The sequence below is a fragment of the Monodelphis domestica genome, chromosome 1 (genome assembly GCF_027887165.1).
Source record: "Monodelphis domestica isolate mMonDom1 chromosome 1, mMonDom1.pri, whole genome shotgun sequence".
NCBI lineage: Eukaryota > Metazoa > Chordata > Mammalia > Didelphimorphia > Didelphidae > Monodelphis > Monodelphis domestica.
The window spans coordinates 558,132,826-558,160,272 of NC_077227.1; the positions used below are offsets into that span (position 1 = coordinate 558,132,826).

At 32.7% G+C, this 27,447-nt stretch overlaps 1 protein-coding gene across 2 annotated transcripts in view; it reads left to right on the forward strand.

Annotated features, from left to right (window-relative positions):
* MYOM2 (myomesin 2) overlaps window positions 1-27,447 on the forward strand; it is a 163,527-nt gene that overhangs the window by 93,480 nt on the left and 42,600 nt on the right. For both annotated transcript variants that reach the window (XM_001381469.3, XM_007476226.3), the window contains 9 exons: window positions 3,584-3,705; window positions 6,048-6,235; window positions 7,266-7,392; window positions 13,747-13,925; window positions 14,839-14,953; window positions 16,416-16,572; window positions 16,652-16,758; window positions 22,030-22,074; window positions 22,613-22,749. In XM_001381469.3, the coding sequence (XP_001381506.2) occupies window positions 3,584-3,705; window positions 6,048-6,235; window positions 7,266-7,392; window positions 13,747-13,925; window positions 14,839-14,953; window positions 16,416-16,572; window positions 16,652-16,758; window positions 22,030-22,074; window positions 22,613-22,749 (1,177 nt within the window). The remainder of the gene's footprint in view (window positions 1-3,583; window positions 3,706-6,047; window positions 6,236-7,265; window positions 7,393-13,746; window positions 13,926-14,838; window positions 14,954-16,415; window positions 16,573-16,651; window positions 16,759-22,029; window positions 22,075-22,612; window positions 22,750-27,447) is intronic.

Here is a 27,447-nt window from a genome sequence, read left to right on the forward strand (position 1 = left end):
TCTGAGATTGCCTGAATTGTATTCTCCTCTCTGTTGGTAGAACTTCCTTAGCAGTCCATCTTCCTTCTTCAGGGATTTGATTTACCTTTTCTAAATAATTTCCCTTCCCTTGGAAGGGGGAATTAAAAATGCCCAAGCTTTCCTTTTGTCTCTTGAAGCTTGGGTCATCAAATTTATTTTCTTCTTCTTTCAAAAAAAATGTCTAAGGTAGTGATGGCAAAACTTTTGGAGACAGAGTTCTGGATCTGTCCCCCCAGACCAAATACTGTGCCTGGCCCCTCCCAGACCATGTGCTATGTTCCTCTCTCACACCAGGCACATCCAACCCCCCAAACTCCTTACCCCACACAGAGGAAGGAGAAAGTGCTTCTATCAGGCTGCTGGGCAGGGAGGTGGTGAAATGAGGAGTGTCCTCAGCAAGTCGAGAGAGGGGGAAGGGACCAGCCCAAGGGCCCTGCTCTCCTCCAGATCTGCTGCCTGTGAGTCATCCACCTTACCTCCTGTGTGTTCCCATTGGCTGCAGGGCAGAAGGGCAGGGGATGGGGAAAATGTCATTAAGCATAGTGGAGAGGGGGTGGAAAGCAGTTCTGCCCAAGTCCCTCTGCCTTTATAGTAAGGAACGCTGGGGGAAGGTGGGGAGACCGACCAAATGGCCACAGAGAGTGCTCTGTGTGTGCCATCTTTGGCACTTGTGCTTTAAATTTGCCATCACTGTTCTAGGGTTATTTGTGCTTTGGAATTCTTTGATAGACTTGTAACAGTTTAATATGAATCCCCTTTCCATAACTATAATGCCCTAATGCATTATGCATAAGGATCAAATATTTCATATCTCTAACACAAATGAGATCCTCTCTCTTTCCTTTTATCTATAAAATTGAACAGTAAGTAAAATGTATCACATAGCTTAGGATTTTCTGAAAGTCAATAGAGCTTTGTGGTAGATAAAGTCTAAATGGTAGTGGTTTTTTTTTTCAAATTTGTTCCTCAAACATCCTAATTAATAATTGGAAGAGTAACAAATAGTTTCTCATTTGTGTGGTTTTTTCTTTTCTTTCTTCTTTTTTTTGGAGGCTGACGTTAACAAAAGATTGGTACCAACTTTCTGGAATGATCTTAATTAGCATCCAAGACCTTTAGATCCCTGGTACTGCTCCTCACCACTTTTGAGAACTAGTTCTCCAGCAGGTTGAGCCCCTTCTCTAATTCTTTCTGTGATCCTTGTATGCATTCTGCTAATTGGACTACAAAAGAATGTTATAAACAGTCAAAAGTATTAAGTTGCCATAAGTTGTCAGGTATTTTTTTAAGCTTTAATTTTTTAAGATTATGTTATGAGTCAGTAAGAGATTCATGGGAAAGACGAATGGAAGAAACATTTTCTTCATTCAGCAATATATCCTACCTTTTGTGAATTAAGATGTTTTTACTATAGTTCTAGATACATTGTTTCTTCTAAAATCTCTTCAGTTGTTTATGGTTTTGAGGCCATAGTCATAACTGAAAATATCCTCACCCTGTCCCAGTCCACTGTGGAATTCTACTTACTTTTTTTTTTAAAGAAATCCAATTAAGCAAAAACTCAGTTCACAAAATCTTCCTGTTTCTCTGAATTCCTTATATTTAACTTTTCTTTTTACATAATAGCCCATTGCATTTATTTACATAAATGTGTAGAAATGTCTATATGATAATTTATAAGCATTTTAGAATTGATATGTACCTACTATGTTTATAGTTAATTTTTGCAACAAAAAGCCTGTTTACAAATATTTTGCTATTTATTAAGCCTTTTTTGCCTTTGATATTATTATAGCATGATTTTAGAAGTGAAATTTCTAGATCACAGAGTATATGTAGTTACTTCTTTTTTAATAATCAAATTAAAAACCAGAACAGTTCAAATACATTACAGTATCACCAAGTTTTAGTTCAATTTTTAAAAATTCACCATTCTATTAAAAACTTGACCATTTATCTATGGAGAATGTTTCTTTCTCTTATGTAATTGTATTATTTCTCTATGTTAGACCTTTTATGACTTTCTTCAACTTCATAGTTTACTAAATTTTCTTAAATGTATATCATTTGACTATTAGGTTATTTATATATTTGATAATTATTGTGATATATAGTATTAATGATGATCTACTCTTAATTTTTGCCAAACTCCTTTCCAGTTTCCCTTTTGCTCCTTTTAAGATATTAAGGTATTGAAATGCATTAAAATCCTCTTTCTAAATGGATGAAAACCTTTATAATAGAGTTTCTCCTCATATTCACTTTTAGCAAGACAATTAACTTTGGTTTTGTTTCATCTTTTAAAGAAATCGACAATTAAATCTAAACATGCAATATCGTTAAGTTATATCTTTTGGATAAAAAAAGAGTTTTGGAATTTTTATCAGTTATTTGTTTGACTTTTAAAAGGAGAACTTAGATCTCTGTGGAATATTTAAGAACACATGTATTCAATATAAAGGTCTTAAACATAATTGATTTTTGTTTAATAACTGCTTCAAGGAATTAAGACTGTAAGTGTCAGATAAACTACCAATCTATGTTGGTTGAGAGCATTTCCATACCAGAATTTTTTATACTAATAAAAACACTGGTTCAGAATAACACCAACAAAACATCCTAAAATGCATTAGCAATTCCTAAATAAAAATTATTAAGCATACTTATATTCTATTTATTCTTCTAATTATAGGGTGGCACATTATTTTGTATTCCATTACCCATGTAATTACAGCACTGAGTAAATGAGAAGTTATTTAAATTATTCTACTTAAAAGAATACAATAATAGCATGACTTCATGAAATTATGAAATTATTATCCTTATCATCATTATCACCCCTTCCCAAGTAATTTACCATAAACATTTCATTAGAATTTCTTGTATTTTCTAGGACTATACACTTTAAGATAGAGTCGTGTGATAGATAAATATATCTATCTGTCATCTATTATCTATTTCTACATACATCTTTACATCAAATATATAAAAACAATGTTTAAGCTACTGACAAAATATTCATGCCACCTGGTATCTTGTTAATTACCTTCTACTTTGTTTGGTAGCTTGACTGGGGTAATAATTATTTTGGGGATACAGGAGTATCTCTCAGCATTTTTCTTATTGAGCACCTTCGTGGAACAAAACCCAGAAAATGTGGGAATGAAAGGGAAGTCACCCTGAAAATAGCTACCATCAGTGCTTTCACAGACTAAAGGTCACTATGAAGGCAGAGTAATTCTCATAACTTTTAATCCATATTAAATGTGTAGTAACATAATTTTTAAAGGGAAGGTGATTTGTATTAGAACTTGCTAGAACTGAGTACTTTTCTGTTTTGTTCCTGGAGTATTGACTTTAGCAGACTTAAAATAATTGCCAAGTGAAAAAAGAAATTAGATACACAGTATTCTAGTATTAAGGAACTTAAAAAGTAGACTTCACTTCAGCTCAAATGAATAATTTTTATGAAGCATTGGGAATGATTTCTGCTCATAGCAGAGGAGAAAATAGATAAAACATTGAAAACAAAAACTCTGATTCATGAGGTTTTTTTTTCCAGGTTTGTTGTTCATGGTTTAACAACTGGAGAACAATACATCTTCCGTGTTAAAGCTGTTAATGCTGTTGGGACTAGTGAAAACTCACAAGAGTCTGATGTAATAAAAGTCCAGGCTGCCCTCAGTAAGTAATTGATGTGTTCTTTGGCTCCAATTTTCAGTTCTTCAATAAGTTTTAATTTCTGCTTGAATAAACATTTATGATGCCATTTGGAATATAACCAGAGGAAAAAGGAGGATGTAAATTGTTGTACAGAGAATATACATTTCTGTTGAAATGTCTCATCAATTGACCACTTGTCCTGGAAATGCCAGTGTGAGAGGGAGAAATGATAATGTCCTAATAAAGTGCAAATTAAAAATAGAGAAAAAATGATTAGAGGTCACATTTGTTTGAGAATGTCTGTACTGACAATAAAAGTTATAGTAGAAGCTTTAATGCACTTGTCTTCCCAGATGTATGCAAGAATTGTACTGCTTCAGTAACTTTTTGTGTCCTTCTTAAATCAAGGAACTCCAATCTGTCACCCTAGTGAGTTTATAATGTTCACATAATTGAGCTTTTATTATGCCGCTATGTCTACATAGCAGGAGAGATTCACCAATTATCCAGGTAGTTTGGTCAATGTAGGTAGCCAAACAGATTAATTCAGGACCAAAGTTTCAGAGATGGTAACATTTTGTATCTGTGATTTCATAACAATTATTTTAGTTACTCCTTTTGTTATTTAGGACAAAAAATCAGATTTAATTTACACATTAGCAATAAGATTTTAGGAAATTTTGTAGGAAGTAAATTTTATCAATAATAGTATTACTAAGACCTCCTTGAATTTTTTACAGCCATTTGTCTGGATTTTTCCTTTGCATTTTTCTCATTCCTCCCAATATTATAACTGTGTAATTATTACTCTCTCTATTTGACTGTACATTCCTTGAGAAAAAATATATCATTCTTTTTACTCCTAACATTTAATTGTTTATGGAAGTGAATAGAATTCTAAGAAAGAATATTTCTCTCTTCTGCCTTCTAAATTTCTCAACTAACTTTGGAAGCAGATTGAAAAGGGTACAATTTCGTCTTAACCATATGTCCTTAACTGACATTGTCAAGGAATTTTTAACTGATAATATTTGAAGTGACATGATAGCAAAAAGTATATTGCTCTTTAGGCAAAGGATCATTCTTCTAACTTCTTATTTTTTGGTTTCCCATATCCTGTAGGTAACATAAAAAATTCCCATTCACCACTTTAAGTAATTCCTAGTAAATTAATGCTAATTTTCTGACAGATTTTTATGCAATGAAAATAACTGCTTTTTAGCTCTCATTTATTCAGGTTAATAGAAGGGTGGAGGTTCTAAGTAGAACTTTCTCAAAGACATAGAATATGCCAGATTGGGACCAATTTTTAGCATTTCAATTTAACCTGCTGGGTAAATAGTGCCTATTTGTAAATGGAGGCTTCATTAAAGGTGGGTACAAATGAACACTTATGTAAATTATTCAGAAGACTCCACAGGATAGCAGACTAATAGGAAGCCATATTCAGTAAGAACCATAAACATCATTAAGTATAGATCAGCCATTTGTTATTCTTTATGCTAGTAGATATTAACTCTCCTTCATCTCCTCAATATTCACATTGAACGAAATCTGTTGGTTCATGCTTCCAAAATAGTTTTGAAATAATTCAGGCAATTTTATAATACTGTAAGAATTCTATGTAATATAGTGTTATGGACCCTGGATTAGTGTCATAGGGATTGGCTTGATTTTTGGCTCTCCTGCTTTACTACATTTCTGAGGAGGTTACCTTTAAGATTCCCTTTAGTTCTCAATCCTAAAATGCATTGAATTCTATAGGAAGATTTGACAATTGAAAGGAATAGAGTATGAATTTTGACAGCACTCTAAAGAAAGTTTAAAGTATAAAGTAAAGTAAATGACCTACATTTGGATTAGACAGGACAAAAAATAAAGTTTGGGAAAAAGTCAAAAATAGAACTTCTGCTGGAACTTTGTAGTAATTGCTTCCTAAAAATTAATTTTATTTGGAGGAGATAATAAAAGTGGGAAACCATATCTTCTCCTTTCTCCCTCTGAGATCCCAGTAAACATAATATTGGGTTGGGACAAAATGTCACTTGGATAATCATCTACTTATTAACCTGGAATTCCTTATTTGATAAGATCTTTTTAAAAAATGTGTATACTTTATCCAGTTTTCAAAGAGATGGCCTGTGGGTTGCAGTAGATTGAGCATGGATGGGTCTTGTGGTCAGAAGATGTAGCTTCAGGTTCCACTTAGGACTGCAATCTCTTAGACTCCTTTTTCTCATCTATAAAAGAGGAATGATGATAGTTGAAGCCTATTGACCTCACAAAATTGTGAGGAATGAGCTGGAAATAGGTGAGTTGTCATTTATATCTGTTATTAATAATTTTCCACATGTTTATTCTAGCTGCTCCGTCATATCCTTATGGAATAACTCTTCTCAACTGTGATGGCCATTCAATGACTCTTGGTTGGAAGGTGCCAAAATTCAGTGGAGGATCACCAATCCTTGGTTACTATATAGACAAACGTGAAGCACATCATCAAAATTGGCATGAAGTTAATTCTTCTCCAATCAAAGAAAGAATCTTTACAGTTTGTATCCCTTTGATTTTTCTCTTCCTTCAGTCTGAGAAATATTTTTGCTTTTTTTGTTTTTGTAGTCATGTAATGTCTTATGTTCCAGAATTCAATGGAACTGATAATGTGATATATAAGTACAATTACTCACCAATAAAATGAAAGCAAATCAGAATATTTTAACATTGTTAGGACCTTAAAGATCATATTGTCCAATTCTCTCATTTTACTGATGAAGAAATTGAGTCATAAAGAGGCTCAAGAGATAACCCAAGGCCCTATAACAAATTAGTGCTAGAGGCAGGGATAAAGGATAGCTTTTCTGCCTCAGTCGAGTATTATTTTTACTATACCACACAGGCTATACCCTGGCTCAGATACTTTTGGTTGTTGACATTTTCCTAAACATTTCTTCTCATAATTAGACTCTAAGAGAGTAATTTTGGATCAAAACCTATTCTTTCTGTTTTTGTATAACAGTACACCAAGAGTATCCTGATAGAAAGTTCTGCTTGGCTCATGATTTAGATCACAGAGTTTGGGAATCATAGATATAAAACCTTAGAGCTAAACGTGTATGGAGTCCTTGGAATAGGATAGGACCCTTGATTGGGAATAATTAATTACATCTAAATTCTGGCTTTGTTCCTCATTTCTTGCTTGACTTTGAGCAAACCTTAATGTGTCACTACTGATTACTATAGATTCTTCACATCTCTAAACTGAAAAAAGTATAGACTATGTTATTTCTAAATCTCAAAATGATGAATGTGACTTGATCTAGGTCACTTGGCTAGTTTGTGATATATACAGAACTTTTTATACCCAGATCTTTCTTCTTTGATATATTAGGCAGAAAGAGTTTTATTGTTTTGTAGCTTGCATCAAAACTTTTCCTAACTTGCCAGCACACTTCATCAGTAAGTCTTACTAATTATTTGTAGCAAGTGGCAAATTAATTATAAGAACTCTATTTTCCCCTGAACTATTTTGAAAATTACAATTCCATATTGCTTTTTTTCTCTTATTTTTTTACTCAAAATAGGTGGAAAACTTGACAGAGCAAGCATTTTATGAATTCAAAATTGCTGCAACCAATCTGGCTGGCATAGGACAGTCATCTGATCCCAGTGAGCACTTTAAGTGTGAGGCTTGGACAATGCCAGAGCCTGGTAAGAGGTTCCTGTTACTTATGGAATTTCTGAATATTAATATTTTCATAGTCTGTGGGGTCTACATAAAACAAGCAGTTACTTAAGGTTGTTAGAACCATTTCTTGAAAACTTATAAGCTTTTTTCGTAGATTTTTATTAGTCTCAAAATAATGAAGCTGAATATCTGGTATTAGAAGTCTTTATTGGTGAGTTTCTGCTTTTAAAAGGGATGGTGGTAGAATGATGATTGATGTGATATATGACTATGATAGACTACTATTGTGCTATTAAGCAAAAATGAGGAAATAGGTTATTGAAAAAAATTGAAAGATTTATATGAACTCATTCAGAGTGAAGTAAATAGAGCCAGCAGAAAAATTTATATCATGACATCAATACGAAAAGAAACAATTTTGAGGATTTATATAAACTGATGAAGAATGAAGTTAGAAGAACCAAGTGAACAACTTGTATAATGACAATGCCAAGATAGAGAGAAAATAGTTTTACAGTGTGGAATAGAATATATCCATGTCTACAACCACTTGGGGAATTTGTTTGTTTGACCATTCATATTTGTTACAAGGGAATTTTCTTTTCTTTTCTTTTTTCAGGGGCATTAGGGGAGGGAGAAAAATAGATTTCAGTTAAGGATAAAAGAATAGATTGTTGTGTGTGTAATATATAGCAAATGTAAAATGTTGTATATATTTTCAGATAAGGCCAATGTATTATTAGTTATTCTTAATTATTTTACTTTGTTATAAGATACCTTTTATAAAGTGAGAGATAATATGCAGATTTTTGTCATTTAAAACAAATATTAATAAATTAAAAAAATTTAAAATGTAGCAGAAAGGTGCTGATTCTGAAATCTTTAAAATATCTATAAACATAATTATATTATATAGATAAATTAGAGATCTTAATCCAACTAATAAGAATAACATTGGAAGAATATAAATATTGATCATAAAATAAAAAGCCAAAAGATAAAAGGAAATTACAGCTAAATAGTAAATACAGGTTTTCCTTGAAGAAGCAGAAAAAATAGTAGAAATAATTGATTTTATTGTATGTTCAAAGACAATAAGAAATATAATTTCTTTGAATACTTGGTCAATTTTTTCATTCAGTTCATAGAAGCAAAAGTCTCATTGCAACCTGTTGCCAACATCTATTACAAAAATGATGAAATAGAGGAATCCTACAAAAAAATTGACAAAATCCTTTAAACTAAGTCACATTTGTTTTGAGAGTAGCTGCCATAGTGAATAGAGTGATAGACTTGGAAACTGAAAGATATTTCTGGTTCAAATTCTACATTTGACATTAATAGACTATGGGCAAGCCACATAACTTTATCGATACTCAGTTTCCTTGTCTGTAGAACAAGGATAATAATACCTGAAGTACTTAGCTCACAAGAGGGTTAAGAGATTCAAATGAAATAATCAATGTAAAGTGATTTATAAACTTTAATGTACCCATAAGTCAGTATTATAATTTGATATTTACTGTTTTTAGTGTAAGAGTGGGTATAAAGATAAATGTTGAAAAGTTTATTAAAAATAAGTTCTATATTTGAAAAATAAAAGAAAATGCCTAAAAGTGCTGGGAAAACTGGATAGTAGTTTTAGGAAAAGTGGCCAAAATTAGGATTAGACTATCTCATACTACATAGCCACATAAGTTCCAAAGAGATATGTGAATTAAATATAAAAGGATACATCATATACAGTGGAAAAGATTACAACTAAACAAAGAGATAGGATCACGAGATAAAATGCACAATTTTATGACATAAAATTAAAAAAAAACTTGCATAAATAAATCCATTGTAGCAAACTTTAGAAGGGTAATATAAATGGACAAGACAAATTTTATAATAACTTTCTTTGATAAAGGTTTTATATTTAAAATTAATAAATAACTGATTAAAATTTATTATTTGGAAGGTATTAGATATGTCAAAGACTAAACAGTAAAACATAAAAATGAAACTATTAATATAGTAAGAGACCTGAAACAAGTGATTAAATATTGGGGAATCATGTAAAAAATTTCTATGTTCAATGAGACAAATGACTTAGGATGAAGGTCAAATGAACATCCAAATAGAAGAAAAGCTAAGGATAAGAATAAATACACAATTGAAGTACGTACAACATGACCTGCTCAAATGGTAAAATGATCTAGATGCTAAAATATGAAATGCCAAAAATTGAAAAGATATTAATTTTCATTATTTCTTGTGAAAATATGACTGAAGGGAAACTATCTTGATATGACAAAGTGAAAAAAAAATACCAGAATCCACCTTATAAAGTATACATTTAATCTCTGCCAAATAGAGAAAAATGGAAGTCAAAGGTAACACTAGTTCATAATTTGTTTAATAGTATAATAATTTGTGCAGAACTTATTTGTACAATACTATAGAGGGTGACAAGTCATGAATAGTATTTCCTAAACAGAGAGTGTAAAACAATAAATGAAAATTTCTAGTCAATTAGCCTTTTAAATCGCCTATTTTGTGTCAGATACTATACTAAGCACTACGGTAAAAATTAGCTGAGCCACATAATCCAGAGTATTCACATATGAAATTGGCATATAGAGGAAAGAGAGAATCAATTTATCAAGAAGAGCATCTGTCAATACCAAACACACCCTGAGGAAATCTTTGTTGGCAGTGACACATTCTTAAAAACATTGAACATATTTTTTACAATCTATCTCAAGGAAGGGACAGTGCCAAAAGAATGGGAAAATAATATGCTGGATTACTAGCCTGAAAGAGTCAAGGAGATTACCAGTTGACTTGTATATCTATTTTTATCATCTGTAGAGAATGATGTACATGCATGCATATTGTGTTTATTTTGATCAAAATATGAGAAGTGGAAGCTTTTGTTAAAAAGACCACAGCTTTACAATCAAAAAGCTAGTTGAAAAATGGAGAGAATATAGCATTCTACAGTGTTTACTTTCTGAGTGCATAAAAAAAAGATGATTTTATAGAGCAGAACATAGCATTAATGGGTCTCCCCTCAAAGGCGGCTTTCATGCATATGCTAAGATTATGCAAAACTCCTTGATAAATGTAACCACAGAGAAAACTGTTTAATGGCCAATAACAAATAATGCTGAATGAGGCATAAAAGAGAGATATACCTTCATTTAAGATCTGCATATCACAGAGGCTGACTGAAGCAATGTCCAAATAGAAACAGCATTCCCCAAGGATGATGAAGTCCTCCAGATGCTCTTGTTTGTAGATTTGGGGATTTTTTCACTAAACTGTAGAATATTTTGGTACCTTTTCAATGAGATCCATGAATATTCAATGGAAACGGCCTCAACAATTCCTGTGTAAAAAGGATAATGCATGACAAATATTTATCTGAATAATAATATGTAGCTAATTAAATTGATTAATTTAATATATGTATTATATTGAGTAAATGTATTGTTACTTATTTCTATCTAGTCAATGAGTGAGTTCCACAGTTGAATAGGAGTAAGAAAGCAGACTAAATTGCATTGGAAAAGTTTATTAATTTTTTCAAGATGTACTTTTTATACAGATGTTCTCCTAGTTATATCCCATAGTTACAAATATTAAAAGTCCACAGATTCTGAAGAATCAAAGTCATTACTGAGCTAAAGAGCAGTGGGTATAATAATGATGGATAATATTTCTTATTTTGACCTATATGTAAGAAGTGGCATGATTAGGGGAAATGTTTCATATAAAAACCACTTACTAATAGCAATCAAACTAGATAGAGACAGCTAGATTGTTTTGCTGACATCCACAAAATATAAATGGACTTGGAGGAAGGTCTGCAGGATCCTTTGTGGAAAAATATAGAAAAATATGGACAAAAATCATACATTATAAGATTGCAATTTGTATCAATGAAGGGAGCACTCACACTAATAATATCCATTAGGTATATGGTATCTATTTACATGTAGGTGATCCAGTGGATTAAGTATTGGATTTGGAGTTTGGAAAAGCTGAGTTCAAATATGATCTCAGGTTCTTACTAGTTTTATGACCCTGGACAAGTCATTTAACCATTGGTTCAGTTTCCTCTTTTGTAAAAGGGGAATAATAATGCCCAAATCCTCCACTCCCAGAGTTGTGACAACAAAATGTTTTGCAAACCTCAAAGTACTTAGTAAATATTAATTTTATTATTATTAGTTACTGATGTGTGAAAAGAAAAAAAGATGTATCTAGTGCTGTTATTAATACAATTAATTCAGGGAAAAAATCAGTTAAAGCAGTTTTAGTTTGGGTTGCCTTAATTTACCAACTGATTAAAAATATCATTTGCTTCTGAGGTAGGAAATTTGTTATCTAATCTCATCAGGCTTTATGTGAATCATTTCAACTTTTTTGTTCCAGACATTAAATGAGTGAGTTAGAATAGCTTTAAAAATAGGTGACACAGTGTATTCATTACTGGGATGGACATCAAGAAGACCCGAGTTCAAATCCTGTCTTAGCACTAGCTATAGGACCCTGTGCAAGTCACTTGACTTCTTTTTGCCTCAATTTTCTTTTTTATTAAGTAGGGGTAATAATTATACCTACCTCTGGGGATTGTTGTAAGGAGCAAATGAGATAATGTATTTAAAGTGCTTTGTAAACTGCTATATAATTATATGCTATCTATTTTTATCCAAATGCTTAATTCTCCAAGTCAGGCTAATAATGAACTGCTGGTTAATATGCTAAGTAGTTCTTGGTTTTAAGGATGCATGATTTCATTGCATTTCCTTTATAGAGATCAAAACTTCTTTACCCCTTAACTAATGATTTTCATTCATTGCCCTGTTCAAAAAAGTTAATTACTTATGGTCAGTGTTCCAAGCTTATCACCAGTCTCTTTGAACTTCAGTAAGCTGATATTCAAATGACAGACATATTACATCACTGGATCTATATTAAAATAACTTGTAGAATCCATCAGAGCTTATACACCATTAGGACAGCCTTGAGAATACCAAAATGAGATACTGGAGTTGTGATTCTAACATTTGGCTTAGAAAATAAACAGTAGATAAAGAGTTAAAAAAACCTGATCAATTTTAAACCAGCTCTCAGTACCTTGCCATGATTATATTACTCTCACTTTTCAGCTTTCCGATTTAGTGAAATTAATTTTTGCCTCATTGAAAAAGAAATGAAAGAGGTATACAAGTTCCAATCCTCATTGGGAGTTGTCATAGAAACAACAACTCAAAGAACAAAATGTGATTTAATTTAGATGAAGAGTGAAAGAGATATATTTCTATAAAAGAAGACAGGGTGGTCACATAACAAGAAAAAGGCATGACCAATGAAAGCATGTGTACTTCTTTGATATCAATAAAATGTTTTAAAAAAGAATTAAAAGAAGAACTAAGCATATTAGGTGGACTTTCTGAAGAGCATTTTTGGGAATATATAAAAAGAATCTTGTTAGATAAGTGGGGATAGTTTTCAATTTGCATTTTGGGGAGAATATTCATGCCACTGAAGCCATACAAATATTTAGCAAAATGTAGGAGAATGAACAAGAATCCTCCACTTCGTCTCATGGACATAGTCTAGACATCACTTGTCAAATATTTTTGAAATACTTTGATGTTAGAGAGTCAAACAATGAGAATTTTAAAGTGTTTATGAAGTGACTGGTCTGACATAAGTGATTAAATTCTTTGATGATTTTTCAATGAAACTCAAAGATTTTCAATATGGTGGGTCAGAAACATGGCACTTTTTTTTCTCCACAAATGTACTGAATGAGATAGATGAAATCTTTTGTGAGCAATGTTAACTATTGAATTATTTGAAGGAAATCAACTATGCTATCAGTGAGTATTAATAATGACTTTAGACAATAATAAGCTGGAGTTCTCCTTTATCCTTTCTAGAAAAAAAAGGATTCTTATGAATGTCACTATAATTTCTTAGGGAGATTCAAGATGTCATCAGTGTTGGATATTCCCACCACTCTGAAAATCCCAAAATTTCTACACTCTACTTTGTTTCCATAAATCTTTCATATAGGACCTAGTCAGCATGCTAGGATAAAACCTTTTGTCCTAATTTTTTCAGACACTATTCAAATACTTGGTTTATCCATCTATTTGCAGTACTAGACTAGATTATACCTTTTCCTGTACAACCCACTAATAACAGAAAATTTTAAAAGAAATTATTATAGTGTTGATTGATGGGATATCTATACATATAAAATTTTTAATATACTAAGAGTAGCTTGAAGGTTATGAAATTTCCCCCTATAAAACTTTGACTTTGGTTTTCTTTTTTTGAATTATTATACTCATTTTATAAATGATTATTTTTAGGTCCTGCATATGACTTGACATTCTGTGAGGTCAGGGATACATCCCTCGTTATATTATGGAAAGCACCTGTGTACAGTGGAAGTGGTCCTATTACAGGGTACTTTGTGGATTATAAGGAAGAAGGTTCTGAAGAATGGATTACAGTCAATGAGTCTACAACTAAAAATCGTTACTTAAAGGTATTTATTTATTTGCTTGAGGCTCTAAGTTTTATTTCATTTCTATGATGAATTAGGTCCTATACCCAAAGATAGTCTTGTTCAGAGAATTGTTTTTGATGTGCTGTTCCTGTCCTAGAGATAAGTTTTCCCTTTAGGCAACACTGAATAGTTCTTGTTAAAGTCCAAGATTTACACATCTATATGTGACAAACATATGGCTTTTGATTATGACTTTTGAAATTGTGAGATATCCCCTCAATTCAAGTTACATTTTTATGTGACTTGTTAGTATGTTTATATATATAAGGTGAAGAATATATATTTATGTATATGCAAGTGCATATACATAATGTATATTTGAACCTAAACCTTGCATATCATCTTTCATAGGCGCCCAATGGAAGTTTGTTAAATGAATGAATGGATCAATGAATGAATAAATAAATGGAAAAAATTAGTGAGATGGATAAATAAATAGGTGAGTGGATGCATGAATGAACATAGTAGTATGAATAGATGAATGAGTGGATTGATAGATGAATGAGTGGATAGATAGGTAAATGACTGGAAGGATGGATAAGTGGATTAATGAGTACAAATAATTATATAATCAGTTCTGATTTTAGGAAGCTGGTGCACAAGCAGAAATAGCAGCAGGAGCAGGAATAAACTGATTAAGTCTAATTCCGGTGTAACGGGTTAAATTTTTATTTTCTTAACTGCCTAATTTCTGATTTTATTCAGACTTTACCTAATTTCTTTTAGATATAAAGTCCATGTATCTTTGTGTGGAGGTATCTTTATTTTAAAATTTTATTTCTGTGCCTTAGTTCAGACATGCTTGTACTAATTGCTTATAATTGCTTATATAGAGGAGGTGAACTACATTACCTAGATATATAGGTAACACATTTCTCGTATTATTTTCAAGGTCACTGATCTACAACAGGGTAAAACTTATGTCTTCCAAGTCAGAGCGGTAAATGCAAGTGGTGTTGGAAAGCCATCTGACACCTCTGAAGCTGTACTTGTAGAAGCTAGACCAGGTAGGAATTTAATTATTCAAATGTTATTGAACCATCCAAATTTTTAAAGTATTTTTTCTGTAATGGAATGCTTGTATGCATTACATGCACTTTGAAACAAATTATGTCTCCTTCTCAGAATGATCATGTACCTGCTCAACCTAAAAGGTTGTTCACTATTCTTTCTTTGAAGTGCCTGGGCAATCAACATTACTGCAGTAAGGACAGCATTACCATGGTGCAGATTTCTGTTCAGAAAATAAAGAATGATTAAATGAATTCATGAAGCACTTAGTATTTACACAGTATTATGCTAAGTATCGGGGATTCCATTAGAAAAAGCATGGCACCCCCTTGCTCCTCTGGAGCTCTTATTCTAATAGGAGGAAACAACATGTATTTGAGGTTTTGTCTGCAGGTTAGATGGAAAGTCTTGGTGGTCTTCAGTTACAGAGAAAAATCAAAATCCCATACATTGTCTTCAATATCGTTTTGACTGCAAGCTCATGCTTGGTGTTTTAGAATCTACCTTTAAAAGTAACTCTGGGGGGCATCTAGGTGACTCAGTGACTAGAGCCAGGCTTGGAATTGGGGGGAATCTAGGTTCAAATAAATGTGGCCTCAGACAATCTGTTTGACTCTGTGCAAGTCACTTAATTCCAGTTGCCTAGCCCTTGCTGCTCTTTTGCCATGGTATTTAGTATCAATTCTAAGACAGAAGTTAAGGGTTTTAAAACAAAACAAACAAATAAAATTAAAACAAAAACAATGCCAGCATTTTTGTGTTAAAGTTTTTAGTCTCTAGTTATAGTAGTAATGAATTTTCTACTCTAATACAATCATCACATAAATAATGTCTGTTTTTTTTATCTCTCTCCCCATCTTGCTTCTGCCACTAAATTTAAATTCCTGAGGGAAGTCAGTCTACATGGAAAACACTTTCAAATCCTTCTGCAGTACAGGAACAACAGGCAGCTAACAGATTAGTTAAAATGAAAGCCATCAGATGTTGAGGCTATGTGAGCTTCTTTCCATGATCCATTTCCCTCTTCCAATCCCTTTCCATTATTTGTTTTTAAATAGCGATCTTCCTAGCTCCTGCTTTCTATGTCTCAGGTTATGTAACTTTGAACTGGGTGACAAATACCCTAACCTCAAAAGAGATGGGACTTTGTGACACAGGCTGTAGGTGAGGTTTTAGCATTTGCCCCAGGTATCAAATGCCCTAAGCATTTCTGTGATAACAGGAGACACTTCTAAAGGTAAATTTTAGATTTTCCCCAAATCTATCATGGTGCTTAGTGTATTATATACATTTAATAAATATTTGTTGGATGAATGCTTGAATGAATCCATCAAGGCAATTCCATACAGATGATAAGTAAAACATTCAGATCCAATATGAAATTGGAATACAGTAAAATACCACCACCATAATTTTAAAGACTCTTTAAGGTGCTTAAACAACATTTTTATTTTGCAGGAACTAAAGAAATAAGTGCTGGTGTGGATGAAGATGGTAACATTTATCTAAGTTTTGACTGTCCAGAGGTTACAGATGCATCTCACTTCACTTGGTGTAAATCTTATGAAGAGATCAATGAGCCAGAGAAGTTTAATATAGAAACAGAAGGAGACCAGTAAGTCCTGAATATGTTTTTGTTTTTAAAATATGAGAAAGTTCTGACATAGTAATATACCTTTCTTTTTTTCTTTTAGCTCTAAACTATACTTTAAAAATCCAGAAAAATCAGACATCGGGACCTATTCTGTATCAGTTAGTGATACTGATGGCATTTCATCAAGTTTTGTAATGGATGAAGAAGGTAAGTGATGAATGGTATATATGTGGCCTTTCTTTAGTATTAGACTTCTTCCACTGCCAAAGATTTGCATTAGAAAAGGGAAACACATAAAGTTTAGAAGAGAAAGAACAAAAGAGCCTTTTTCAAATATTTGGACTTAAAAAAATTGGCTAAGGCAGCTAGGTGGAGTAGGGGATAGAGTACTAGGCTTGGAGTCAGAAAGACCTGAGCTCAAATATAACCTCAGAAACTCACTGTGTGACCCCGAGCAAATTTCTTTAATCTCTATTTCCCTTAGTTTCCTCAAAGGTAAAATGAGAATAAGAATAGCACCTGTATTCCAGGATTGTTATGAGGATTAAATGTGATATTTGTAAAGTCTTTAGAGTACATGACACTTAATAAATATTTATTTCTTTTCTTTCTGCACTAGAATTTCTTTTGATGAAACCTAAATTTGTGATAAAAAATTGATGCCCCAGATTTAAACTAGAATTTTATTAGCATTTATTTAGGTTATGGTCCTGTGACAAACCAACTTAATAAGCATAGTTTTAAATGCCAGAAGTAGTCCAGGAGAGTATATTATTTTACCACTTTTATAACATACTCAGAGGCAGCATAGTGACTAGTAGACTGACTTTTGAGTTAGGGTGACTTAGGATCAAGTCTTGCTTCCAACACCACTAGCTATGTAAAGGAGAGTAAGTCACTTAACCTCTCTGCACATCAGGCAACACTTTAAAGCTTTAAATTTCAGAGTTGCTGTGGATTTGCATTGGTGGAGAGAGTTTCCAGTTCTAGAAACTTCCCCTAAAACTTCTCCCCCTTCATGTTCTTTCTCCCAATCATATAGTCATAAAACGAAGGATTGGGAACAGTCTTTTGGGATAATCTGGTCATATAGTCTGAGTGTTTCACTTTACAGTTGAGAAAATTGAGACCCAGAGAAAACAGGTGGTCTTTCTGCCATTAATGGCATGGTTTACATGGTATTTGAATTAAAAACAAAAAAACCAACCATTCAGCATGTATCACAATGATGAAAGATATTTGTGAGAGGCAATTTGATGAAATAGAGCTTGCCAATGACTTATAGTCAGAAAACCTTGGTTCATGTAATAGTTCTGCCAATTAACAGCATGACCCTAAGCATGTTATTTATTTTCTGAGGCTCAGTTTCTTCCTCTGTAAAATATTAATACTTTTACTACTGTATAGGATTGTAAGGTTTTAGGGTCCATAGCTGGTATGGAAATTGTCTTAAATGAAACTATGTGCCTGAAAACCCTTTGTAAGTACTAAAATGTGAAAAAATATGTAAATTATTTTTGTCTTTCCCAATGTTTCCTATCTTGTTATGTGCCTAAAGTAGTTGATGTTCAGCTTCAGTATTTATCATTACATTGAGTAATCTAATGAATTTATTTAAATTCTGACTGATTATAACTCCCTTCTGTCTAAGAGACTCACTTCTCTAGCCCTATCATTTGAAAATGTCAATTCTGCAATATTTAGCTTTCCTTCAGGTACAACTTTCAGAGTCATGCTTTACTACTGGAAAAACTGTAGCTTTAACTATACAGATTTTTGATGGTAAGATCAATAACTCTGCTTTTTACTATATATGCTATCCATATTTGCCATAGTTTTCCTTTTAAGGAGTTCCTTTTAATTTCATGGCTGCAGTGATCTGCAAGTGATCAATGAGAGCAAAAATATAAAATATGGCACCACTTTCATTTCTTCTCTCTCTCTTCATCAAGAAATGTTGGGACCAGTTACCATGATCTTAGTTTTTTTAATGTTAAGTTTCAAGTCAGCTTTTACACGCTCCCCTTTCACCCTGATCAGGAGAATTCTTAATACTTCTGCCATCAGAGTGGTATCATCCACAATAGTTGATATTTCTCTTGGCAATCTTGGTTGTGTCTTTTGATTCATTTAGCCTGATATTTCACATGATGTACTCTTTATATAAGTTGAATAAATGATGATATCCAGCCTTGTAATACTCCTTTCCCAACCTTAAACCAACTGGTTATTCCATGTTCACTTCTAATTATTCTTTCTTGACCTGCATACTGGTTCCTCAGGAGACAAGTAAGATGAACTGGTATTCCCATCTCTTTGATGATGTCCCACATTTTGATGTGAGCTACACAGTCAAAATCTTTAATGTAGTCAATAAATCAGAAATAGATGTTTTTCTAGAGTTCTCTTGCTTTCTTTATAATTCAGCAAATGTTGGCAGTTTGGTCTTTTTTTTCCCTTGCCTCTAAAAATTAGCCTGATCTTCTGGTAATTTTCATTTTGCATATTGCTGAATCTTAATTCCTTAATTAACTTGCTAGCATGTGAAGTAAGTGCAATTTTTGGTATTTGAATATTCTTTGGTATTACTCTTCTTTAGGACTTGGACATAAACTGATCTTTTCTAACCCAATAGTGACTTAAACTTTCCAAATTTACTGATATATAGAGAACAACACTTAAGAGAGCATCATCTTTTAGGATTTGAAATAGTTAAGTTGGAATTACATCTCCTCCATTAGCCTTATTGTTAACAAAGCTTCTTAAGGCCCACTTGACTCATTCTCTAGAATGTCTGGCTCTAGATCAGTCACCACACTATATGTTTATGAATAATGTTAAAATCTTTCTTATATAGTCATTCTGTATATTCTTGCCTCATCTTCTTAATCTCTTCTAATTGTTAAGTCCTTGCCATTTTTGCCATTTATCATAACCATTTTTATATGAAAGGAATCCTTATCTCTAATTTTCTTGAAGAGATCTCATATTTCCAGTCTATCGTATTCTTCTATTTTTTTTTTGTAATGCTCATTTGAAAAAAATATAATTGATCCTTAGCTATTCTCTGGAATTCTGAATTCAGCGGGGCATATCTTTATCTTTCACTTCCCTTCTTTTCTTAGCTATTTGTAATGCAGCAACAAACAGCTATTATACTTCCTCCTCTACTTTTTCTTTGAAATGATTTTATTTTATTTGCCTCCTGTACAATATTAAAAACCTTTCTTCCTAGTTATTTAGACATACTATCCCTGACATCTAATCCCTTATCTATTCATCACTTCTATATCATATTTGTAAGGGATGTAATTTAGATCATACCTATATGCTCTGAGAGTTTTCCCTACTTTCTTCAATTGAAGTCTGAATGTTATGAGGTGAAACATCTGATCTGGGCCAAAGAAAGCTTTAGGTATTGCTTTAACTGATTGTAGAGCTTTTCCACCTTTGGCTACAAAGTATGTAATAACTTTGATTTGGATAATGATCATCTAGTGGTGTCCATGTATAGATTCACTTTTTGGGATGTTGAAAAAGCTTCCTATCATGGGAATTATCTTGACAAAATTCCATTATTCTCTGCTTCATTTTGTATTTCAAATCCAAACTTGCCTTAATATTATTCAAATTATCTTTTGATTTCCTACTTTAGCATTCTAGTCTCCTATGATGTGTCTAATATTCTTTTTGGGTGTTATTTCTAGAAGATGTAGATCTTTATAGAACTGGTAAACTTTGGCCTCCTTGCATTAATGGTTGGAGCAAAGAGTTTTATTGCCATGATACTGAGCGATTAACATTGAATTTGAACAGTTATCATGTTGTCAGTTTTGAAATTACAGGCCAATGCTGCTTTTTTTTACCCTTTTATTGACTATGACGACTATTTCATTTCTTTAATTGTATTCTTGCCCACAATAGTATATGTAATGTTCTTCTGAATTCAATTCACCCATTCTTATCCATTTATTGATTACAGAATGTTGATGTTCTATGTTCCATCTCCTGTTTGACTACATCCAACCTACTTTGCTTGAAAGATTTTTCATTTCAGATTGCTATGAAATAATTATATTTATATCATCAGACTTTCCTTTTGTCACATGGTATATCTACAGTTGAGCTTCCTTTTCAACTTTTTACTAGCTGTTTCATTCTTTCTGGACCTATTTATAGTTGTTCTCTGCTGTACCCCAGAAATGTGTCAGACATTTTCCAACCTAAGAGTCTCATCTTCTAGTATCATATATTTTATAATTTTAATACTGTCCATGTTTTCTTTCTTTTTTTTGACAAAGATACTGGAACCATTTGCCTTTTCCTACTCTTTTGTCAGAGCTCTCCACTTTGTTCTGTCCATCTTGGGCATGGCAGAATTCATGATTTCTTTGAGTTAATGATGCCACTCTAACAATAAAAGGTAGTAATCAGGCAGGGTGTATCTACCTACCACACACTGTGCTAATGGTTAGGAATACAAAAATGAAAAAAAAGACATAACGTATTCTTTGGGAAGAAAAAAACACAAAAGCTGAAAAGTGGTCAGACAAGGCAGAAAATAGGGAAGAAAAAAATATCCTGTTGTGGTGGGATGGTGGAGAAGTCAGTCAGAGAAGTCACAAGGTATTGTACTCAATTGAGAAATGAGAAATGAGAGTTGAGCTCTTGATGAGGTGGATCTCCACAGCCTGAATCTGATATTAAATACACAATGTCATGGCAAACTCATGAAGACTGGTTACTAAAGTGTGGAAGGATTTTGGCCAGCATGGTTAGAGGGAATATTCACATGAAAATGTCACAGATACATGAAGAATTGAAATAAGAATATAGCACTTTAGGGTTATGTATCTTTTTTTTGAACATAGATGATAGAGATGTACACAGTCTCTTTTAACTATCCACATTCCCTTTGAAGCAGATAAAACTATTGGTATTTCTATTTTTTAAAGAAGTAATCTGAGGCTGAGCCAATTAATTGCCCAAAAGTCATCTAAAGTTAAATAGAAGTACAAACTATTAAGTAGCAGTGTCAGGATTAACATCCAGATTTTTCACTCTAATTCTTGTGCTCTTTCCATGATATTACATGTCTTTGATGTCTGCAGTAACCTTATTTTTATCCTACATTTAACATTAATAACTGTTTTGTCCTAGTCTACTATCTTTAGTAGACTTATAACTATAACTATATACTATCTAGTAACCAAGGGAGTAACAATTAGATTTCTGCCAGTTTAGGGTGGAGGGTGGTGGGAATTCCAATTAAAAAAAATTGCTAACTTTATACTTTTATTTTACTTCAGACAGGATTTTCTTTTCCTCCACAAGTTAAATTTTGCTGATGTGAATTCTCTATTGCATTTTGGTCAGATTTTTAAGTTATCATTTCAATGGTTTTTCTTAGTTTGCTTGAAACTATCTGAGCCAATTGGACAAAATCAATTAAAAACATCAACTTTTTCTTAATTTCAGAGCTTGAACGCCTGATGGCACTCAGCAATGAAATAAAGAATCCCAGTAAGTAAGCCTATAAACTACAAATCTAATATACAATCATAAATGGAATAGGATCATGTGTATTACAGTGGGAAGATCTCTAAGGAACAACTCTGGGAAACTGATGGCCTCATTTTTATCCTCCTTGCTCGCTAGCATATAATCTATTCATTTAAAACAAATATTAGCTTGTACTGCAGCTTGTAGAAATTTTTGTCACTCAAAGAGTCTTTTGAAATTTGGGTTTAGTATGGGCCATACTTAATCCTGGTGGGATGTCTATCAAATGAAATCCTCAGCCATTGTATTAAATATATATAGAAAACTAGATTGTGTTCACACACACATAAGTCACGCAGCATGAGGCTTTAAAAGCAACAACAGCCTAAACTATAGTTTGATTTTTTTTCTTTAGTTTTCATAATCCAATTCAATACTCCAGGGTTTTGCATTCTACAAAAATTTAATAACCAGAATGGATATTTTCCTACAAAATGCAGCTATTCTTTCTCACAAGGATTCATGCATTATTGACTTGTGATTTCTTTTCTTCCGGTAGCAATTCCTTTGAAATCAGAACTAGCTTATGAGATTTTTGATAAGGGCCAGGTTCGTTTCTGGCTCCAGGCTGAGCACTTATCACCGGATGCCAGCTACAGATTCATTATTAATGACAGAGAAGTTTCTGACAGCGAGGTAAGGTCATGTGTGGGCATTCTGGGTTTTTGGTCAGGGCTAAGATTCACAGTGGTAGGACAGTTATTTATGTCACTGTTCTATGTTTACTTTCAATATTTATTCAGCTAACAGAATTGGGGGTGGGGAAGGTTGGCTAAAATAATTAAACTTCCTTTTAAAACTGAGTGTGGGTTTAGTTTATATAAGAAATAATAAAAACAATGATCTGTTAATGTTGTGAACTGTAAAAAGAATTTGACAATTATTTCATCTAATCTTCTCAATAGCACATTCTTTCAAATATTCCCATTTTACATGTTAGAAAACCAGAACATAGAGAAATCAAGTTACTCCTTTAATGGTACAGCTTCGAAGTGGCAGAGAAGAGATTCAAATTCAAATCTTTTGACTTTACTTCAAATCTATACAGAATCTCCAAAATATTTTGGAGTTAGACAGGACCTCTGAAGTGAGCAAATCCAATTAATTCTGGAATACATGTTTTTTCCTACTACATTCACGACAAATGCTTTGCTTGATGACTATCAGGGAAGTAAATCCCCTACCCCACTCAATCAGTCTGTTAGATTTTTTGTTAATTCTAATTGTTAGGAGGGTTTTTTTCCCTTTCATTTCTTTAAATCAAACTCCGCCTTTTTGCATTTGCCATCCATTGCTCCTAGCTATGCTCTCTGGGACTAAGAAGAGCAAGAAACATCTCTCTTCTTTATGAAAGCACTCAAGACAAATGAATAAAGCTGTTTTCACCCCATCCTGTCCTACACCCCAATCCCCAAACTCTTTTCCAACTTAAATATTGCCAGTTCCTTCAACTGATCCATGTAAGATAAGTTCTCAAGGTTAATCTTCACCACTGGGTTCATTCTGTTCTGGGGTAGATACTCTTCAGTTTATGTCCTTCTTACAATAAATTAAGTACCATACTCCAAATGTGGTCTCATCAAAAAGCATGGGTATATTATTGCACCCTAAAATGTATTAGTTTCTTTATGTTTAATTTCATGACATATTATTGATTAGTACTGATCTTATATTACATGAATCACATCTCCCTTCAATGAAACAAATAAGACAACACTAGCCTTTCAGAGATAGGAAATACTCTAAAAGCCAGGTCTGTTTGACTTGGAAAATATCAAGTGATATTTTATAATCTCTATATGGGAAAAAACCCTTCAGAATGAACTTGGTTTCTTGAAAAGATACAACTTTATTTTGGAAAAAGTTACTTTTTGTTCTTTATAATGATATTAGCCTTGCTCAATTCAGCTCATCATGAATGATGACTTCTTTCTGAAAGCCCTTTTCTTAAAGGAGTTATAATAGACATTAGTACCTATAAGTTCCTTTATCATTTAGATTGATGCCTGCAAAAGTGATGAAAAAAAAACATTGTTAAAACTATACTTTTTTGCATTAGACAATGCTTAATTTTTATTCCAATTCAGTCTTTATTTTTTTACATTGAAAATTAACATTGCTACCTGTGGCTTATAAGGAGGTATTAATCTTCTTTGAATAATAGTTAGCATTTCTGTAATAATTTAAATGTCAGAGTAATATAAATGATGTTTCACTTGTGCCTCACAAGAAGTCTGTGAGGTAAATATTATTATTAGCCTCATTTAACAGATGAAGAAAATGAGGTTGGAAGAAGGACTGGGGTCACATAGCTAACAGCTAGCTAGCATTTATATAAGATTTTAAGGTTTTTAAAAATGCTTTAGAGATAGAATTCTATTTATTCCTCAGAACAACCTCATTTTATAGGATCACTTACCCAATAAATGTCTGAAGTGGGATTCAAACTCATATTTCTGAATCCAATCTCAACATTCTGTACATGTACCACCTAACTATCTCTAAATAATATAGGATCATGGAGTTACAAGGGTCATCAGAAATCAAAGAATCATAGAACGTAAGAACTGAAAGTGACTTCTAAATCTAATTCAGCCCAGATGAAGTGGAAGGAATGCCTCCTATAAAATGGCTTAAAAGGATGTTATCCAGTCTTGACTCAAAGAACTTTGGGAAGGAGGAAACTGTTTACTTTCAAATCAGCCTGTTCTACTTTTGAAAGTTCTAATTTTAAGGAAAATTTTCCTGAAATCAACCTTCAATTGATCTCTTCTTCCCATTGTTCAAGATTTTGTTGTCTAGCCAAGAAGAACAAGCCTAATCCCTCTTCTGAATGACAGACCTTCAAAAACTAGAATTCACTAGCATGTCTCCTTTAATTTTTCTCCCCCCCCCCCAGGCTGTATTTCAATTGTTTCTGACTTTTCATGACCTCTTTTGGGCATTTTCTTGTGCAATGATTTGCCATTTCTTTCTCCAGCTCTTTTGCAGATGAGGAAAATGAGGCAAACAGGTTATGTGACTCCCTATATCCTATCCCTAGAGTCACACAGCTAGAATATATCTGAGACCAGAATTTGAATTTGTGAAGATGAGTCTTCCTGACTCCAGGCAGGATACTATATCCACTGTGCCACCTAGCTGCCCTTATTTTCAGGCTAATTACTCTCAATTTCTCTATCCAATCTCTATATGGTACAAACCCAAGACTTTTAAAAATTATCTTCCAAACTATTTCAAGATTATAAATTTTCTTCTTAAACTATGGCACTAGAACTAAAGTACAAAGTCTGCGTATGAAAAAAAAAATCACCTTCACAAGTACAAAATGGGAGAGGCATGGATAGACAACATTTTATATGAACATTATACTCCAGATGAGGTCTGAGAAAGGCATAGTAAAGCAAGACTATTTACCTTCCTATTCCTAAAAAACTGTCTCTCTTAAAGCAACCAAAGATTGCATTAAACTATTAGGATGATCCACCACAATGCTAATTTATATTGAGCTTGCATTGAAGCTAAATCCCCAGATTCTTTTCAGACAAATTTCTGCCTTATTATACTTTATTGGAAGTTGCAAAACTGATTTTTTTCTTTTTGCTTCCAAGTGAAAAACTGACAATTTTACCTCTGGTATATAATCTTATTAGATTCAATTCAATGCTTTTTTAGTTTGTAGCTCTCCATCTTATTTAGAAAAATAACATGAGGTAGTTGCTCAAACATTTTGCTAAAATCTAGACAAATTATATTTATAACATTCTCTTCAACTATCATGTCTGGACCATGTTGAAGGGAAATACTATGAAATTATCTCTCCTTGGTGAAGTCATGTAGATTTTCTGAAATTATTGCTACTTTTTATTATTTCTTCAGTAACTATATTTTTATGATCTATTTTAGATAATTCCTAGAAATCAAAGTCAAGCTCTCTAACCTATATCTTGTAGACTCTGTTATCTTCTCTTTTTTGAAAAGAGATTGCTCTTCTCCAATTTTAGATAATCATGTAGATATCATTGACAGTTGCCTATTAACCACATACGTCAATTCTTTTAGTACCTGAGTATACAGTTCATCTCGGTTAAGTGATTTAAATTTCCTGAACAGCAACGAGGATTTTTCTTGCTATTTCCTTATTTAACTTGGACATGAACTTCTTATTAATTGTGCTTGTTCTCTCATTTCTAGTTCAAAGGATGTTCTTGGCAGAGAAAAAAAAAACAAAATAAAAATCAAATGCTTCTTTTCTCTCTCTTTTGTTAGCTATATTTGTTTTATGCTCTTCAAATAAAGGTTCTAATGTATCTTTGATTCTTTCTTTTTCTCCTAGTTACACATCTCATTTTATATATTGGACACTGTAATCTTAAAAAGTTAAGTGACTTACAAAAGATCATACATGACTGACCTGAGATTGGAATTCAAATCTTTTGGCTTCAAATTTAGTGATCCTAAGATAATCGATTTAGTGCCAGAAGAAACCTTAGAGACCATATGATCCAATGCCATCATTTTGCAGACGAGAACCTAAGTCCAAAAGGGATTAAGTGATTTGTTCAGAATCTGATAGTAATTTTCTGAGGAAGGCTTTAAAATAGGTCTTCCTGATTTAAATCCAACACTATATTCATTATACCCTGTGTTCTTACCATCATAACAGGTTCTGACCACATAAGGCTAATTGAAAGACATCTTATCTTTGATTGAGGTAGAGTTGATGGATTTGGATTCTTCTTCATGATTCACACAGTGGAGTAAAAGTAGTCCTATGAGAGAACTCTTGAAAATATAGAAATCTTATAATTTGCCCGATCTATCAAGTCCTCATTCTCTTTACTTTCTTTTTTCCTTCTTGGACCCCATTTTTCAAAAATCGACATATATATAATAGAGACTAAAGAATCAGGAATCAGAATGGTGTGGGTTCAAGTAAATCTGGACTCTATCTCTGATACATGAAGAATGTGGGGTTTGGGGGAAATCAACTTAATCTGTGTTCCTGTAAAATTTCTGAAATGATTAAGATTCAAAGAAGGTACTATTCTGCATTGGTAGAGTTTCCTCATTGGAAGCATTATATATCGATGAAATCATAGTTCCATTCCCAAAAAAAGAAAATTAAGGCTCTTCCATGTATAAAAATCTTTTCATATTTGAAGTCTAGATAATGCCTGTCATAGAAAAAGATGGCATTTTTGTATAGAAGAGCTATATCACTGGTCTCCTATATCTAGGTCACCTTTGGTTTCTTTAATTTATTTAAAAATATAACAATGTAGTAAAAAAAAATCTTGGACCTAGAGGAAAGGGATCTTGGTTCAAATCCTT